This window comes from Polyodon spathula, chromosome 6, assembly GCF_017654505.1.
Source record: "Polyodon spathula isolate WHYD16114869_AA chromosome 6, ASM1765450v1, whole genome shotgun sequence".
NCBI lineage: Eukaryota > Metazoa > Chordata > Actinopteri > Acipenseriformes > Polyodontidae > Polyodon > Polyodon spathula.
The window spans coordinates 8,265,135-8,282,175 of NC_054539.1; the positions used below are offsets into that span (position 1 = coordinate 8,265,135).

The following is a 17,041-nucleotide window of genomic DNA, read 5'->3' on the forward strand; positions in this document are numbered from 1 at the left end:
GCAGCCCTTTAAAAAGCAGCTTCTGAATTTCAAGGCCTGCCTCAGTACTGATAGAAAAATGCATTGTGCTTAGTCATCACAGAGTAAAAAGTACAATATTTCTCTTTTTTACGTTGCTAAAAAGACCCCCCCCCGACAACAAACGACAAATTGAGTCCCTACACAGCACAGTATTGTAAACCTCCAGCATCAGATTTCTCTGTGTGGTTGTTTTAAACTCTGTTCTTCTGCAGGTTTGGTGCTTGCTGTTGAGTGCGGTTCTTATGGATGAATTGCTGTGACGGAACCCTGTGGGGTTTATTTGCAAAGGTAGTTCCCAGAGTCACGCGCATTGAAGAGTTCAGTCTGCAGCGATGTGGGAATGTACCCTCCATGCACATTTTTTAAAAGGCCTTTAAAAAACGCAGAGCTTTTCCAGCACGTTCCTAAAATTTCCGTACGTGGGGGGGGACATCTGGGGGGGGGGGAGTCATTAGGCAGAGACATCTATCCGTCTTGTAGAGTAAAACTTCGTTGACACTCAAGAAGTACCCGGGGAGCCTGCAACAAAAGGATTTCATTTTCAACGCTTTCATTCCATAGGTTTGTCTTAGTTTTGTTGTTTTTAAATATTCCAATGCCCAATCTCAGCCCCCCTCCCTCCCGCCCCAGCGGACTCCTGGATTCAGGCTTTGCTGTCTGCCGGGATCTCTCCGAGTGCGTTGGCGAGTTCACTGAAGGAGGGGCGGTCCTTAGGGCTGGGGGCCCAGCAGCGCACCATCAGCTTGTAGAGCTTGGAAGGGCAACCCTCGGGTGCAGGGAGCTTCATTTTACCACCTTGTAACCCTAAGAAGGAAAAGGAACGTATTCCATTACATTGGACATGACATTGATAGCTTAAACTTCAGACAAGGTTTTTTTTTTTTTTTTTTTTAAATCTATTTGCTGCCACCTTTTGCATTCAGGAGGTATTGCAGTCCTAATGGCTATAATTGTTACAATGGCTAAACCATCAGATTAAATTAACACTGGTGTCACCATATGGTCACTCTCTTATTAACACGGATTGTTTTTAAAAAACCTGGTTTATGAAAAATGACATTAGCAAAGCTTATATCAAACAGAATAAACCTCCATTTAAAATTACCTTCACATTATGAAACGTGGAGACCTCTTTTGGGTGACAGTGGCACTCTAGATCATCTCGCCAATGAAAAACACACATTTCATACAGCATATGAAGTGTGTAGGAAGACAATATGTTCTTTATGCCACTATGAAGCAGCTCTGTCCAGTGCATATCAGTATTAAAATTAACTGGTATGTAGTAGGATGGAAATACTCCCACTGCATAGCAGTCTGATCCATTACTGGCTTTACAATGAGTTTAATAAGACACACTTTAGCTTGTTATCTATACACTGTGGCTAATCAAGCTCATGGTAAAACCTGGAATTGATCAAACTGCTATGCAATAGTAGTCTATTTCCTACCCTGTACATTTTAAAAGCAATGACTGCATACCTTCAAGCACCTCATCGTCAGTGAGTTTGATGTAGGGTTGCTCTCCGTGAGTGAACACCTCCCACATCAAAACCCCGAAAGACCAGACATCTGATTTGGTGGAGAAATCGTCTTCGAATATTGATTCAGCTGGCAGCCAGCGCAGTGGGATCCATGCCTGGCGGAAATGGTAGTACTCGCTGCAGGGAGCACAAGACCGAATCAAAAGCATCACAGTAGAATTGCATTTACTGAAATGATTTTCCTTGTCGAATTATAGCATTGACCAAGTTAGCACATGGTTTTCATTTGTGTGCCATTTTGCAAGGATCCTCAAAATATGGCATTGCCTGGCACATGTACAGTGGATTTTATTCTGCTGAATCATATGGAAAATACAGACAATACAGTAATGAAGGACATAACATTTACAACATCTAGATAACTACAATTGGTTTAATCTGAGCTATTCAATGGAACCTCAAAAAAAAAAAAACTTCACCCCCATAGGAACACAGTAATATCAATTCTCTCTCTCGCCGCAAGTGTTCCCCTACCTGTTGTAGACGTCTTTGCTGAGGCTGAGAGCAGACACCTTGACCTGCCTCTGGGCACTGATGAGACAGTTACGAGCTGCCAGGTCCTTGTGCACAAAGCGATGGTTCGAAAGGTGCTCCATCCCCATTGCCACCTGTCCGCAGATTGAAACCTTAAAAAAAAAAAAGAGAGACCCAAGCAAATCTTTACAACTAGGTTTAATATTGGACCCTTTATTCGCAGATGTTCAATTATTTGAGAAGCATGGAGTTTATCATTACCCAGGTAAACAGCATAGATTACATTACAGGGGTTATTAGTAGGTGTCTACTTAAATTGGAGAATTTACATATTTTTCGCAGGTAGGTTACGGAATAAAATTAGGATTTCGCTGACCTGCTTAAGATAATATTTCAGAGCACTACAAAAGTCTAAAAATAGTGGTACTTGCTTTTTTACTAAAACAGAGTGCTGTCATTTGTTAAAGGCAAGCATGCAACATCCCTCAGCATTTGCTGCCTACATTATCTGTCTCTGTGTTGAAGACTTACCCATAAATTGAGACTGCATGTTCTCCATCCACTGAATTGGTTGAAAGTTTAAGGCAAAGCTTTGCAAAGTTACAAATGTGGAAATCAATTGCAAAACAGTTCCAAAACTCTGTTACCCTCAAGGGCATCTGGCATCGTTTAATAAAGGCCATATATGCAGCTCGTTCGTTGTCATGTTTGTCTCATGCAGGAATTTATTTTATTAGTACAGAGTCAAAAGAAAGAAACATGCCTATTTGGGTCTAAAATTCTAACTGCGTTTAAAAAGTACCCAGCAGGATGTTTGAAGAGAGGTAGCTGTGCTGGATCCTTTAACTTGGCTACAACCGACAGGAGTACTCTTCTGCACTGACTTAAGTTTTTTGAAAGCTGTTATTTGTTTTACGTTCTGTTTAGCAGCCTCTGTAGTATCCTTTAGTTTAATAGCTAAATAGCGATTGATCGTTAGCAAATATGTGCAAAACAATTTACCTCCATCTGCATGTAAAAGTTTCTTTGGGAAACTTCTTGACACGATCCTCAGCCGAAATATACTTTGCTTTTTTTGCTTTGTTGTCCATTTTCGGTATTTTACCTCCAATGCTGAAAACTTAATTTTAGCAATCTAAATCAAAATAACAATGAAACACTGACTTTGTCCCACCTCCTGCTGTACAGTAGAGGTCACAGAAAAGCCAGTACAGATGCACTGATAGGCTGATTAAAACATTGTTGTCATGTGAACAGTAAACAAGGAAGTTAACCACTTTAGGAGTATTATTATTCTACAGAATTAAGATACGCAGTTTGCATCGCTTGTGGTGTGCAGTAGTTCATTTAAATTATTATTTTTTTTTTTCTCTTTGTATTTGTCCGGTATGCATTGGACCCTAAAAGAGATGACTTTCATTGTGACCCCTCAATTTCCTGATTTCCGTGAATTAGGTAGACCTCTAGTTATTAGTGCATTTTCCTCTTTCTAAAAACTGAAAAGTGAATGTAAGAAATGCAAAATATTTTGGAGACAGCTTATATACTGTAATGGGGACAAACTCACTTTCTGTTTAGTGCTAATTGGCTGTGGTTTGATCTTCTCGTCTTTACTTTTCGCAATTTTCAGGAACTGCTTTAAATCGCCCTGTAGGTTAAAAAATAAAAACAAAGCCGCTCATTAAAATGAAATGCTCTTTAAATGTAACAAAGGACAGAGCTGTCCAATCTGTCTGGCTGTTAAAACTAAAAACAGGAGCAAGAGAATGTTTTCTACTGTTGATACAGCTCTAAAAATATGCACAGAAATAGTGCTCTTTTGCATGAAATGCAGTGCTTAGATTGGCCAGTCTCTAGACTACAGCAAGAAACTGCTTATGTTTATTTATGCTTAATCATGCGTTTCATTTTCATTGTACTGTTAAAATAAAAACAAAGAAAAACCATTCCTTCTTGTATTCCTTTCTAACTAATTAACAAGTAAGAACATAAGAAAGTTTACAAACGAGAGGAGGCCATTCAGCCCATCTTGCTTGTTTGCTTGTTAGTAGCTTATTGATCCCAGAATCTCATCAAGCAGCTTCTTGAAGGATCCCAGGGTGTCAGCTTCAACAACATTACTGGGGAGTTGAATGTGCCTTTGCTGTGTCCAGTATTGTCTATCGTAGCATTACATTTTGAAACACATTGCAGACTGTGGACATTTTTAAAATCACACATCATGGACCCTAAATATTCTGGGGATTGCATTTCTCAATATTTAAAATACTCGGGAGCGTTCGCTAGGATTGCAGTGTATCCAGATTATGCTCCCTCCTGCAACAATGCTGGTTTTCTGTTGCCACGATAGGCCACACATTTCAAATCGGAACACCATTACTGTTGTAGAAGGGAGCATGACCTAGATATACTGCGATAAAATAAGAAACCTTGTACTCCTGGCTAATTGAGTAAAAGTTGAAGAAAAATTTGCATGTGTGAACAAAAATAATGAAAACTAAAAATAGGGATTATGCTGAAATATATTGCTGTAATATGGACAACACTGGATACAGCAAGGTAGGAATCAACCCTTAAAGTCAACAGAGTCATAGTTGGACAGCTTTGACTGAAAACAAATATTTACCAAAAAAAATGGCTCTGAACCTCTAGCTCAGTCGATCAGTTTTTAGTTAAACAATATTGTTATAATTATTAAGGGGGAAGCTGTTTCTTACCAGGTCGACGTACTCCAGTATCATGTAATGGGGCTCAGCCTCCCTGCACAGCCCCAGGAGTCGCACCACATTGCCGTGGTTCAGCTTGCCAAACATCTCAAACTCACGTCGGAAGTCCATCTGGAGCTGCTCGTCACGGGTCTGCAGGCTCTTCACCAGCACCACGGTCTCCGTCTCCGGGTCTTCCACACCCTTCGCCTTGGCCAGAAATACCTCCCCGAACTCTCCCTTTCCTAGAGAGAGAGAGAGAGAGAGAGAGAGAGAGAGAGAGAGAGAGAGAGAGAGAGAGAGAGAGAGCGCGAGAGAGAGATTAGAAGGGACAGACAGACTGCAATACAGCACATTGATTCAACTAGCCTTAAAATGCCCCCCTCCCCACACATTTAAACTGCAGTAACCAGATGATTTCACTAAAATCAAATGCTATGTTGAAAGGGAATGGGAGAGAGATGAAGGCTAAAGTGTAATGCAGTGTTTTGTACAATTAATACAACTTACTCCACCATCAAAAGCCTCTTGGTTAAAAACACCTACAAGACTAATTATTGTTTTTCATACACTTGTTTAATAAAAGCAGTTCTCTTTGGAAATTGAAAATCAAAAGGTTCGATTGCACTAAGCAGTACTGTAGGATCTGGAGAGCAAAATAAACTTGTGAAAGTGCTTATTAAAATCAGGAAGCTGGCAGCTTGATGACTGACTAATATAAATATTAGCCAGATTATTGAAGTTCTGAAAACACCTTAACGCTTGCCAAAACAAGTCCTAAAATGATGGCTATAGAGTTCAAAAGGACATTTTGTACTTCATCTGCCTCATTATTTGAAGAAACAGGAAGACAACAACAGACACTTCTTGGGGTGAGAAAGTTACTTCAGTTACAAATCAGTCTTTCAGAAAGACAGTTAGCAAGTGATCTAAGCAAATGCGCTACTGGAAAGACTTAAAACCATTGTTTGAAGAGAGTCATAAATCCATGCAACAACTTTAATCATGGGACATCAATTAAAATGTGCTCATCCGAACCCAGTAAAAGGGTTAACCACAGTGCGTGCGTACAGCAAACATCCTCCCCCTCCTTTACATCTGTTAGCCTGGCTTGATCATATCCTGACATTCAGTACTAGGCCTGTTTCATGCAAGTAATGACTAAGGCGAAATGTGTGGTGGCATAAATCAATCTCTCGCATTAGCGTGCATTACTGAAGTCACAGTGCATCTCTGCAGCACGTACCGAGTGAGGTGATGGTCTGCAGATTGGTGCGTGGAAAGTGCATCTTGTCATTGCTGCTGTGTCGCTTGTTGGCTGTGACTGTGGTGCCCATGTCAGTCAGAGCCACCTCCTCTTGGATCTCAGCAGTTGTCTGTCCATTCTGCTGCACAGCGCTCCCGCCTGTAGGTCGGGTTATTACATTAATAAAACTTGAAGAGCAAGACACAGAACTACATTAGGCTACTGGCTGCCGATTTAAATAAATCAGCAAACCAGTTACTAAAAAAAAAATGATAGCCAAAGTTGTTTTTTTTGTTTGTTTTTTTTATGTGAGGATGATGATTATTAAAATTAGTGATTTTTTAAATAAGAATTAAGTCTTAATTCAGCTTTGAGAACCAATACTCCTCAATTGCTATTACATGTGGAGTAAGCTGAAAGTTATTTCATAATGCTATAAAATTAAGGGTTCCAGGACAGGTTAGTTTAATGTTTCTCACATTAAAGCAACATATCCTGTGTAACTGTAGTGCCTAATTTATGCATTCTATTAGCAGGATGTAAAAAAACAAGTATAATCGTATTTACAGTATAATCGTAAATCTCGAAAAACTACTCACTTCTAAATCTTCTGTAGTCATTTTTGTATTACTTTAGTATAAATACATGTTAATTTGGATTCATATGTTGTTTTTTTCTGACTATGTGAATGAAAAGACACACATTTGCCCGTTTTCCCATTGGAAATAGTGATATTTTGAAATATCACTGTCCTGGTCACAAAAGCAAAGTTTGTGGGGAATAATAGCCATTTTCTATACTTTTGAGGCATAAGCAATTAGGAAATAACACTTACTACCCAGGAACAAAAATTGTGTTACATAGTGTTATTTGAAAGCAAGATAAAATATTTCTCACACAGGCATTGCCGTCTTTTGCCATATTAAAATCACGTTCATTTATCCTACTCTAAAATGATGGCTTGGTAAATCAAACTAATTGCCACAAATTTAATGAATAACAGTATTACCCAATAAGTCATTTTTAATATATATATATTATTAATACTACTGTTATTTTTACTACTACTATTGTTTAGCATTAGACACCAAAAGAAATCACTCTTTGAATAATTTCACAAAAGTCATTTCAGCACATCTACAGGCGCAGCAGGCAGTGGTGCAATGCTGTTCTGTAGAAGCAGCGATATGCATTAACCCTCCAGAGTCTGACACGTGGCTGGCTGTTGCTGGCTTTCTCACCATTCAGACACTCCATCTCAGGCTCCTCTCCCTCGGGGCTCTTCTGCTGCCTCTTGGCATTCCTGCGCTTCTTGCAGTAGAACATCAGGCCCAGGACGACGATGATGTAGGCCACCGCTGCTCCCACAGACAGGCCGATCGTCTGGATCATCTTGTAAGGAGTCTGCCCGATCTCATCCTGCGTTTTAGTCACTGGTTTTTCTATGTGTGGTTAAAAACAACACACATTTCAAAAACAGAAAAAAAGTATACACACACAGGAATGTGGCATTATACTGCAAAATGTCTGCAAAATCAATTCTCCAATGGTCTGCATTTCTTTTGTAATTTATTTTGGTCTGATTTTGCAGTGGGTTTTGCAATTCGCTTTCACTTTCATTTTGCAAAAAAAGATGCATCCTCCCCCACCCCCATAAGATTTACATCAGACTTCAAAATTATTGTTTGTGGAGGCAAATCTGGTCCCTTACCATACCGTGCATGTGAAACCTGTTGACGTTACATCACATTGTGGTACACAAACTGCGTTTTAATCATCAGATGGCACACCAGGGATTTGCATTGATGAGACAAGGCTTTGGAGGTGCAGACAACCGGAAAAGATAATATTACCTCCAGGGTGGCAGCACCAGTTTTGGGAGAGACTGCAGCTATGTGAAGCTGTCGTACAAATCAGATAGCACTGAACGGCATTTCAAATGAAACAGGAAGATGGAAAACGTTACGTTATTATCATAAACCTGGTTTCCTGAAAACAGAAATGTAATCACTACCGTATGGGTATTTACTTCTTAAAGACCCGAAACCTGAATAAGACCAAAGCTGCTCGCAGAGCCTGTGACGCAGTCATGGCCCCGCCCCTGAGGGTATAAAAGGGCTGCACGCACAGATCTCAGTGTCATTTTTCCTAAGCCTGCTGCAAATCATAGACGCAGTAACATTGAAGGTTAATGATTACATTTCTATTTCAGGGAACCAGGGTTATGATAATAACCTAACATTCCCTTTTCAAGTACAAAATGTAAACATTACTGTATGGGTGAGCGTACCAAAGCCGTCGCAAAGGCAAGACTGCAGAACGCTATAAGGCTAAGCCAAGAGGCTGTCTTGTGAGTTACCATAAGGAACCCCATTACAAGTAGCTAGGGCTAAAAAATTGAGGGAGAACTTGCCTCTATGTCTGTGTTGTAATGGTCGACTGGGAAGCCGCCGTTAACATTCTAGTTTCAAAGCCATGGTTTTCAGTCTGTAGAACATTGTAAGAAGTATGGGGAGTTGCTCACACCACTGCTTTGCATATGTCTTTGACAGATGCACCCTGAAATAAAGCCCACGAAGTTGCCTGCCCCTGGTGGAAAGGGCAGTGAGCTTTTCTGGAGGGGGCAAGTTGGCTCATTCAAAGGCAGTCTTGACAGTTTGCTATCTATTTGGACAGCCTCAGCTTAGACATGGCTTGACCTTGTGATTAAGCCCCATAGCAGATAAATTGCTCGGACAACGTAGTATGCCAGGGCTAACACTGGGCACAGCGTATGGAGCTGTCGCTCCTTGTCAGACTGTAAACAATGTCCTTCATAGGCAGTCGAAGCCACCAAGCCCCTTTCAAAAATTGACCCACCAGGAAGTGAGCTCTGGGGAGATAGTCAATTTTGACATGGCAAGCCGAAATGGCTACCAGATAGACCTTTAATGTGGAGGGGGATTTCCCTTCGTCTGCAGCTCCAAAACACTGGTGTGGAGACCCTGCCTTGTGCCCCACTCTGAGCTGAAAGAGCTCTGAACTGGCTATTCTCTGCACTCTGCTGTCTGACAGAGTGGACAGCATGGACCTGGAGTCCAAGCACACTACTAGATAGGAGGCTGTCTGGGACGGCATGAGCGAGCTCTTCACATGATTCACAGCAAGGCCGAACAGTTGAAAGTTCTGTGTGGGCCTCTGTATGTGCTGGGGACTGGGTACAAATGAGCCAGTCATCCAGACTGATGTTAGTCACGCCCTGAAAGCGAGGGGGCCGTGCTTGAACTGCAGTGGAGTAGCTGGTCTGAATGGTAGTAAGCACCTAGATGTCCGTGGCCCACTGCGCCAATACTCCACATGGCTCCCTAAAAGGGGCCCTGGGCCTGTGGCAGCAAACTCCCTAGGGCTGTTGCTTGGCTTGTGGCTTGGTCTGAGGCTTCTCTCTCTGCACCAGGCTGCAGAACCTATTAAAGCCTATGCGGTGAGCAGCCGCGGGCCAGTTCTTAACACCACCTCTGGTAGCAGGCGAACCAGCTACTTTGTGAATTCCTGCACGCGGTGAGAGCGCTGCAGCATTATGTCCACCACAAGATCAAACATATGCCCAAAAAGCATTGCTTTGTCCCAGTCAGGCATATGTGCCTGGGAAAGCCACAGCTAGGCTACCAGAATACTATTATAACTGCCTATATAATAGGCACGCTTGAGGATCACCGCCAAGACACTGCTCAAATCTGCTTATAGATAGCAACCAGGCAGGTCAAAACCCGAACAAGACTGGTTTGGTACCGAACCGGGGGATGTGAGCACTGTTTTGTAGCGGGCTGTGGGAGCACTGGGACGGTACAGTACGATACCAGGTCAGGAACGGAGTGGGTTGGTGACCTTGGTACCGGTCTACCAGTTTGCAGTCATCTGACTGCATGTTAGATGGTACCAACAACCATCGTAATGGGGATACAAATAGCAGTCACCAAAAAAGCAGCAAGATACTGTGGATGAGATTGCAAGATTGCCCTGTAGTCTGGCCCAGGTGCCTGCGGGCTTGCCTGTAAGCTGCCCGGGAGCTGCGTTGTCCTCAAACGCTGTAGCTCCTGGGTGGCTGCATGGTGAATCCGCAGCGTGTAATGAAGCAGTCGGCTGATGGCACACGCTTCGGAGGGCTGCGTGTGTTCATCTTTGCCGCTCCCGAGTCAGCGCAAGGGTGGTAGCGGTGAGCTGAGCCTAAATAATAATTGGTCATTTCAAATTGGGAGAAAATAACAAATAATTGGCAATGACTACAAAAAAAAAAAAAAACTCATTTTAAAACGAGAAATTAAATAACTCCAGCCAGAGCTATGCAGCCTGGGGGGAGGGGGGGGAGCACAAAAAGTCAGACTTTTTTTTGCTGGATCCCTGGGAAGCAGAAGTTCAAGTCGCTGGCTTCATGCGGGGCACAAGGCCGCAGTGGGAGATAACAGGAAGGCTGTAGTGCACAAAATATGCAGAATTTGTCAAAACAGAGATTGTAATATCACATAATTTGTGTAAAAACACAATAAATGTGAAATATATAGCAGAAAAAGTAAGAAGTAGGTATCTGATCCAGGTTCTCGTCAGGTCAGTTCCGTTCAAGGAAAAATGGTGCAGAGATCTGTGAGTGCAGTACATTTATGCCCTCGAGGGGGCAGGCCATGACTGAGTCACAGGCTCTGCATGCAGCTTTGATACATCGTATTTAGATTTCTAATATTTAAGATATAAAAACACACACGCATATACATACATACATACACACACATATATATATTATATACATATACACACATATATATATATATATACACACACACACACACCACACAGGCCTCTTATTCCAACTGGTTAATTTATTTACACACACCAGCCCTGTGACATTCATGTCAGCTAACCGTGCTGTTGGTAATTTGCTTTTTAGGGAAAAGTGATGCTGACAACATTGCTGACTGGCCTTACCTGAGAAGAGAACACAAACTGCAGGGGAGTTAGAGGGCAATGATGCAGTTACATAACCCTTCCGCAGCTTGGGGCATACAGACATTTCAAAAGCAACAGAAAAGCGCCATTAACCAAGTAACAAAAAACAAAAAAAAAAAAGCCACACAATACAATGTCCATGACACTTCAGCACACATCTGTCCTCGGCATGCATAAAGTTGCTTCGCTATCTTCACTGCTTACCTACGACATAGAGAAAGGCGTCCTTGTGTTTGATATTACAGCTGTTTCCAGCTATGCAGGTATATCTCCCCGAATCCTCAGTGGTCACATCATTGATAATCAAGGAGCCATTTGGCATTTTCTGAAACCTAGGAGGGAAACTGGAAGCAGTAAAATAAGTTTTTTTTTTTTTTTCTACATGCTGTAACCATTTGAAAATACAGGTCACGTTAAGTACACTTGCCTTTACATGTGATTATTAACATGTATAATTCTACATTTAACATCTTGGTGAACTGGCTGATGTAATGTTGCTTTACACTCCTCAAACAAATTAGGAAGGGAGGATACGTCTAATCTAAGGAATCTTACACAGGAAAAACGGAATCTTACTTTGACCATCATTCACTGGATTTAAAAATAAATCCATGTAATCATAACTGTTAAGCAACTACCAGTATCTCTATGAAGTGAAATCATTATTTATGAAACAGCTGTGTATTTACTATGAGTAACACACAATTATTTTATTTTAATACCAAGTATACCACAGAGCAAATCATTTACCACTCGATCTGATTTATTTTTTAATTGCCAAGCCTTTTTTCCCCCTTTAAAACAGAACTGGACAGCTGGCAGCCGTTGTGGGGGCTTGAGTGACCAGATTTGACCAGAATAACTAAATAAGGGAAAAAAAAATTGCATTTTTTATCATCAATTAAGGGACTAACATGAAAACAGCAGTTTGCCATCAATCAGGCATTCAAGTGATTACTTGTACACAGCTAAACAAATAAGAACTCAACATTCATTCCAAAAAGGGTTTAAAAAAAAAAGACAGCCTGTAAGTGGCTGAATGGAGCAACTAAATGCCATTCCGACTGTGCAGGGTCGACTCTCTAACAGTACAGTGTTGTGGAGCTGTAGGGCAGGAACTGTACAACCCAGACAAAACAGCAGGGTGCAAACTAGATAAAACTCATTCCTGCAGTGTGGCAAAAGAAAAGCCGGAAGTCAAAAAGAACTGGGGAGACAAGTTTATTCATCAAGTCAAGACTAATGCCATAACCCCCAGGTCTCGGGAATGCACACTGCAGTCATCCAAGTAGGCAGGATGTGGAGACAGACATGGTCTGTGGGTTGATCAGACCAATAAACATAGGATTATAAAACGGACAGACTGAATGGCGGTAACAGATTGATTATAGTCTTAATTGACAATGCAACAAAATAGGCTGGAATCGATGCACTTGGTCCGTTCTCAAAAGTAGTTGGGGGCTCTTGCAATTAATATCACTCGCACAGTACACTTTCACAGTGTAAAGACAGTATCAGTACACCTTCAAATCTGAACTCCATGAACAAAGGAATCCCACTTCTCTACCTCTCAACACGTGCCTATTTTATGCTTGACGCAGCAGTGCACATTTCGTTTGGTACCCCCCTCTTACTTTGGTGAGTTTTTGCTAGTATCCAGGATCCTGTCCTTGATCTTCCATTGTATGGAGGGAGCTGGGTCTCCAGTAGCCTGGCAGTGAAGAATAGCCGTGTGCCCCTGGTACACTGTCGTGTTCTCAGGGTCCAACTTGAACAGTATATACACTGTGGAAAAATTAAAGAAATACATCAATAAAAACCATCCAGCACAAGAGAATATTGCAGTCCATCACTGTCTCACTACTGCAGAGCCCTAATAGGAACCCAGCAAATTCCTCTCTCTATAAAGAGTGGATTAGCTGGGCTCCTCAGAGATTAACAGCAAAGGCACGACACGTCCATCAGATAACATTCATGTTACACAGGCTGACAATAACCAGGGTGATTCTTGTCCTAGTAAGGGTTTCATTAAAGAGCAGCTGTGCTCGAGCCGATTAAAACGGTCTCGGTGAACAATAAAACTACATTCTTTGTAGATACCTTGTTGAAAGCTACACAGATGAAGGACCATACCCCCCCCCCCTCCCCAATAAGTCCTGCAGCTTCTTACCTGCCACGTTGAGATGCACCATTGCCCGGATCTCCCCCTGCTGGCTGTTAGATGCAATGCAGGTGTAGTTGCCAGCATCACTCCGTGTCACTTTGGTGAAATGGAGTATTCCGCCCTGCTGCTCAACATAAGGTGGGATTTTGCCCTCATCTGAAGGAATGTTTTATAATGATTAAAATAGGATCTAAGCAATTTCATGGAAGATAATGGGGAACGTAATCCATATTATTAAACCATAGAGTGAGAGTCACTAAACTTTTGCTCTGTTGCAAGTCTTGCATGCACTCCTAGTGGCCATAGGGGTAAACACAACATTAAAGAAATATGGGGATGGGGGGGTTGGGGGCCTAAAGTGCAAACGGTTAAAACTGCATTCCTTGGTTCATTCATTAACAATGTCGAGTGTCTTCAAAACCATTGACTATTTTACCCCCCACATTTTAAATCAATAACAGTTGATATTAAGATATATGCGTGTGATATTAAGTGTCCATTTCTTTTCAGAGCAATGGCATTCCCATGTTTGGAACAGCCTAAAATTACACGTCACTTGATTCTGCACTAGGACAATGTTCAAGTATTCCCAGCACGATGAAAATGAGAACAACTTCCTTAGACAGACAGATGTCATGCATGCTTCCTATATACACAAACTCCTTGTCACAATCTCGCAGGGCACACAAACCACAGATACGCAAACAGATACTATGCCGGCATAATGTGTGAAGAAGACCTTTCTGCCAGGCTGTGCTCACTGACCTGCTTTTATCCACTGGATGATGGGTTTCTCCCGGCCTGTGGCAGAGCACTGCACACTGGTCTCTTTATCCAGCTCCATGCACTGCAGGGGCTGTGGAGGAGGGGTGAACTTCAGCCGCTCTGAAACACACACGCAAATATTAACCGAAATCCAGCCAAGAGGCCTGGAAGAACGACAGAGGTTCCTCTGCCTCACACAGGTTACACCTCCATTAGAGCTAATTCATAGTCATCGGGGTCCAATGGGAATTTGTGCAACACACAAGCTTCATTGATTTGCATTTGGTACATACAGTATACAGGCTGTACAAAAGTAGTGCTACTAATTTGCCTTTTTTTTGTGTGCCCCAAGGTGCACCTTATTAAATATTTTTTAATCCTGCCCCATAATTATGTCAAACTTTGTATTTCTATATGAGCCGCACTAGAACAGCAATGGAAAATACAAGTTCATTTTCAGGATCTTTTCAAATGTAATAAGTAGGACAGTTCTTCAGACCAAGGCTTTTTGACCCGTCAGCAGCATTTGATCTTAAAAAAAAAAAAAAAAAAAAAAAAAAAAAAAAAAAAAAAAAAAAAACACCACCACACACACATAATCAAAACAAGTTCAATATTTGACCACATCTCCACTTTTTAAATATTTGGGAGGCCTGAGCTACCCGTAGGCAAAACCAGCAGAGGCCTAGTTAAAAGGTGAAGTGTAGTTTGTTCCCAGTCTGCAGGTTCAGAGGGGCTTTCTGTAGGCACACACTCAGATAATGGCTTAATTTTCAAAGCCTGGTCACTTGCGTGAAGTTAATCTCCCTTAATAAAGGCAAATCATATTTTGTAAGGCAGTACATTTTGCCAAAATCCACTAAAGAGTTTTGAAAAATACCCTGCTTGGAGTTTACTGCTAATGTACAGTACATGTGCACTCTAAGAAAACCCCCAAAGGGCCTTGTACAACACACTTCCCTACAATGCCATCTTTTGGTTAACCAGTGTAGTCTATCGAGTTAGAATCCTCACCCAGCACATGCACCCGGGCCTGCCCATCTATCCTGCCTGCGCGGGTGCTGCTGGAGCACTGGTAAATGGTCCCGTCATACACCTCCACTTTATGAATGCACAGGGTCCCGTTCGGAAAGATCTCGAATCGACCGTCCTTTATAAAACATGTAACACAGCAAAGGTATAATGTCAGAAATAGACAGAACAAACAGCAGCAGCCAACATAATCACAGATACAAGAGTAGTTTAAAAACCCATCTGCTTTTTGCTGCGACTAACAACTCATGTATGGTACAACATATCTACTAAAATACCTATATTAAAACCAAGGACAACTGATTTTTTTTTTACCATATCCTCCCGAGTCCCGAAAAACACCACCGCTGACATTTCCAAAGCAGCAGATGTCTTAAGGCTTAATAGTTGTTATACTGTATAAATGTAAAAATTAATATGAATCTATCTTATTAGCTTACCTACACTAAATCCAAGTTTCTAGAAAAATAAAATGACCATATTAATTTGTATGCCAATTAAATAATGCAGTGTTAACATGGACGTGTATTCACTGTAAAGTTTCACTGTTCACTTTCTTCTAGGCTATGAGTCTTGTCCCTGGCCCCAAGCTCAGTGCTCGACCTTCACTATGGTGGTTGAGTTCTCAATCAGCCCCTTACGTCAGAAATGTCGATGCTGTTGCGGTACCAGGTCACGTGTGGGTCTGGAGTGGCTTGGGTCTGACAGTGAAGGAATCCTGGCTTACCCTCCTCCAGCTGACTGTCCACGGGCTTCGTTACCCACTCTGGTTTGGCTGCGAGACAAACAAAAAAATTAAAGTGTCAAGAAAGTGCTTTTAATGAAGTAGAAAAGGTGCATATAAAGTCACATGGGGTCATAATAATGGCAGAGAAATGGTTTTGGTAAAGGGGCAGCAAATGCAACTCTTGAAAAGGGACTGCGGGAGAGGGTACACTCACTCGCCACAGTGATGGTCATCTCCTGCTTCTTCAGGCCAGCTTTGTTCTCGGCGAGGCAGGTGTATGTCCCAGAGTCCCCTCCTTCTATGGGGCTGAAGATAAGTTCCTTGCCCTCAGAGTAGACTCGCCCGCTGGAGGGGATCCTGACGCCCTCCCTCTCCCACCACACAGCCGGCTCTGGGTGTCCCTGGGGTGGGCGGCAGTACACACGCTGCATGGTGTCCGCAGTGAAGACTTCCGCTTTCATCGGCATCATGTCTTCAATATCTGGGGACAACAAGGCAGGCTTATTTGTACTTTTACTGCATTGCCTTCTACATGTGCTACCAGGGCCACAATATTTTGTAAACAATTTTACAAATATAGGCAACCCACGTCATACCAGTGTCTCTACTGGATTAAAATCAAAATGATATATTTTAAATAATGAAGTATGGTACATAGTCTATTAGTGTAGGTTTGCTTTCATTTCATTGTAGATCTCGAGTGCTCCATAACTTCAGCTACTAGTCAACCTTCTAGACAATATGGAATTTAAAACTAAAAATGTAAAACAATATTTACCTGCCAGATTCCTTTAATAAATGTTATTTATATATAAAATCAAGGTTATTTTATTAACCAATGACCATTGCCCTTTTAAAAGGTTACGTTATTATCCCTTTTTAAAAAGTACTGTATATTACATTGTAGTATATTAAAATACAAAGCCTGTGGTGTTTTGTGAAAACAAATATAACCTGATTGTGTGCTTGTCTGTTAATAATTAAACCTCAATTAAACCTGTTTTTAAAGATTAAATGAGTGGCTTAACTGCTTGTAATCATTTCTGACTCTCTTGCACAATCCAATTTAAAAACTGTGAAGGATTAGTGACAAATTAAGTGAATTAAGCAATTAGATAGGGCTGTGATTCTGTAAATTAACAATGACAATATATAGCCTGCATATCCCTGGTTTAAATCCCATTCCAGACCAAACTCTAAACATTAAGCAGGACTGGACCGCAAGTTTTTTTCTAGTAAAAGTAATATTGCCACTCACTTGGGTCACTCCCAAACACCTGTTAATAGCTGTGATTGACAATTGCTTTCATTTGCACAAAAGCATGCAATTATACAACAGAAGCAGTGAGTGAAATTGCTTTAGAAGCAATCCTCCAGCTGATTAAT

General features: G+C 41.6%; 1 protein-coding gene across 2 annotated transcripts in view; it reads right to left on the minus strand.

The window, feature by feature from the left end:
- Positions 1–494: 494 nt before the first annotated feature.
- ptk7b (protein tyrosine kinase 7b) overlaps positions 495–17,041 on the minus strand; it is an 84,952-nt gene continuing 68,405 nt past the window's right edge. The window contains exons 8-21 of one of the 2 annotated variants that reach the window (XM_041251954.1): positions 15,870–16,136; positions 15,570–15,703; positions 14,911–15,046; positions 13,897–14,016; positions 13,138–13,287; positions 12,602–12,752; positions 11,172–11,311; positions 7,232–7,432; positions 5,991–6,149; positions 4,757–4,989; positions 3,607–3,687; positions 2,040–2,191; positions 1,504–1,682; positions 495–825 (exon numbers count right to left, since the gene is read on the minus strand). In XM_041251954.1, the coding sequence (XP_041107888.1) occupies positions 665–825; positions 1,504–1,682; positions 2,040–2,191; positions 3,607–3,687; positions 4,757–4,989; positions 5,991–6,149; positions 7,232–7,432; positions 11,172–11,311; positions 12,602–12,752; positions 13,138–13,287; positions 13,897–14,016; positions 14,911–15,046; positions 15,570–15,703; positions 15,870–16,136 (2,264 nt within the window). In that variant the 3' untranslated portion in view covers positions 495–664. The remainder of the gene's footprint in view (positions 826–1,503; positions 1,683–2,039; positions 2,192–3,606; positions 3,688–4,756; positions 4,990–5,990; positions 6,150–7,231; positions 7,433–11,171; positions 11,312–12,601; positions 12,753–13,137; positions 13,288–13,896; positions 14,017–14,910; positions 15,047–15,569; positions 15,704–15,869; positions 16,137–17,041) is intronic. The other variant, XM_041251956.1, reaches the window with a different exon arrangement.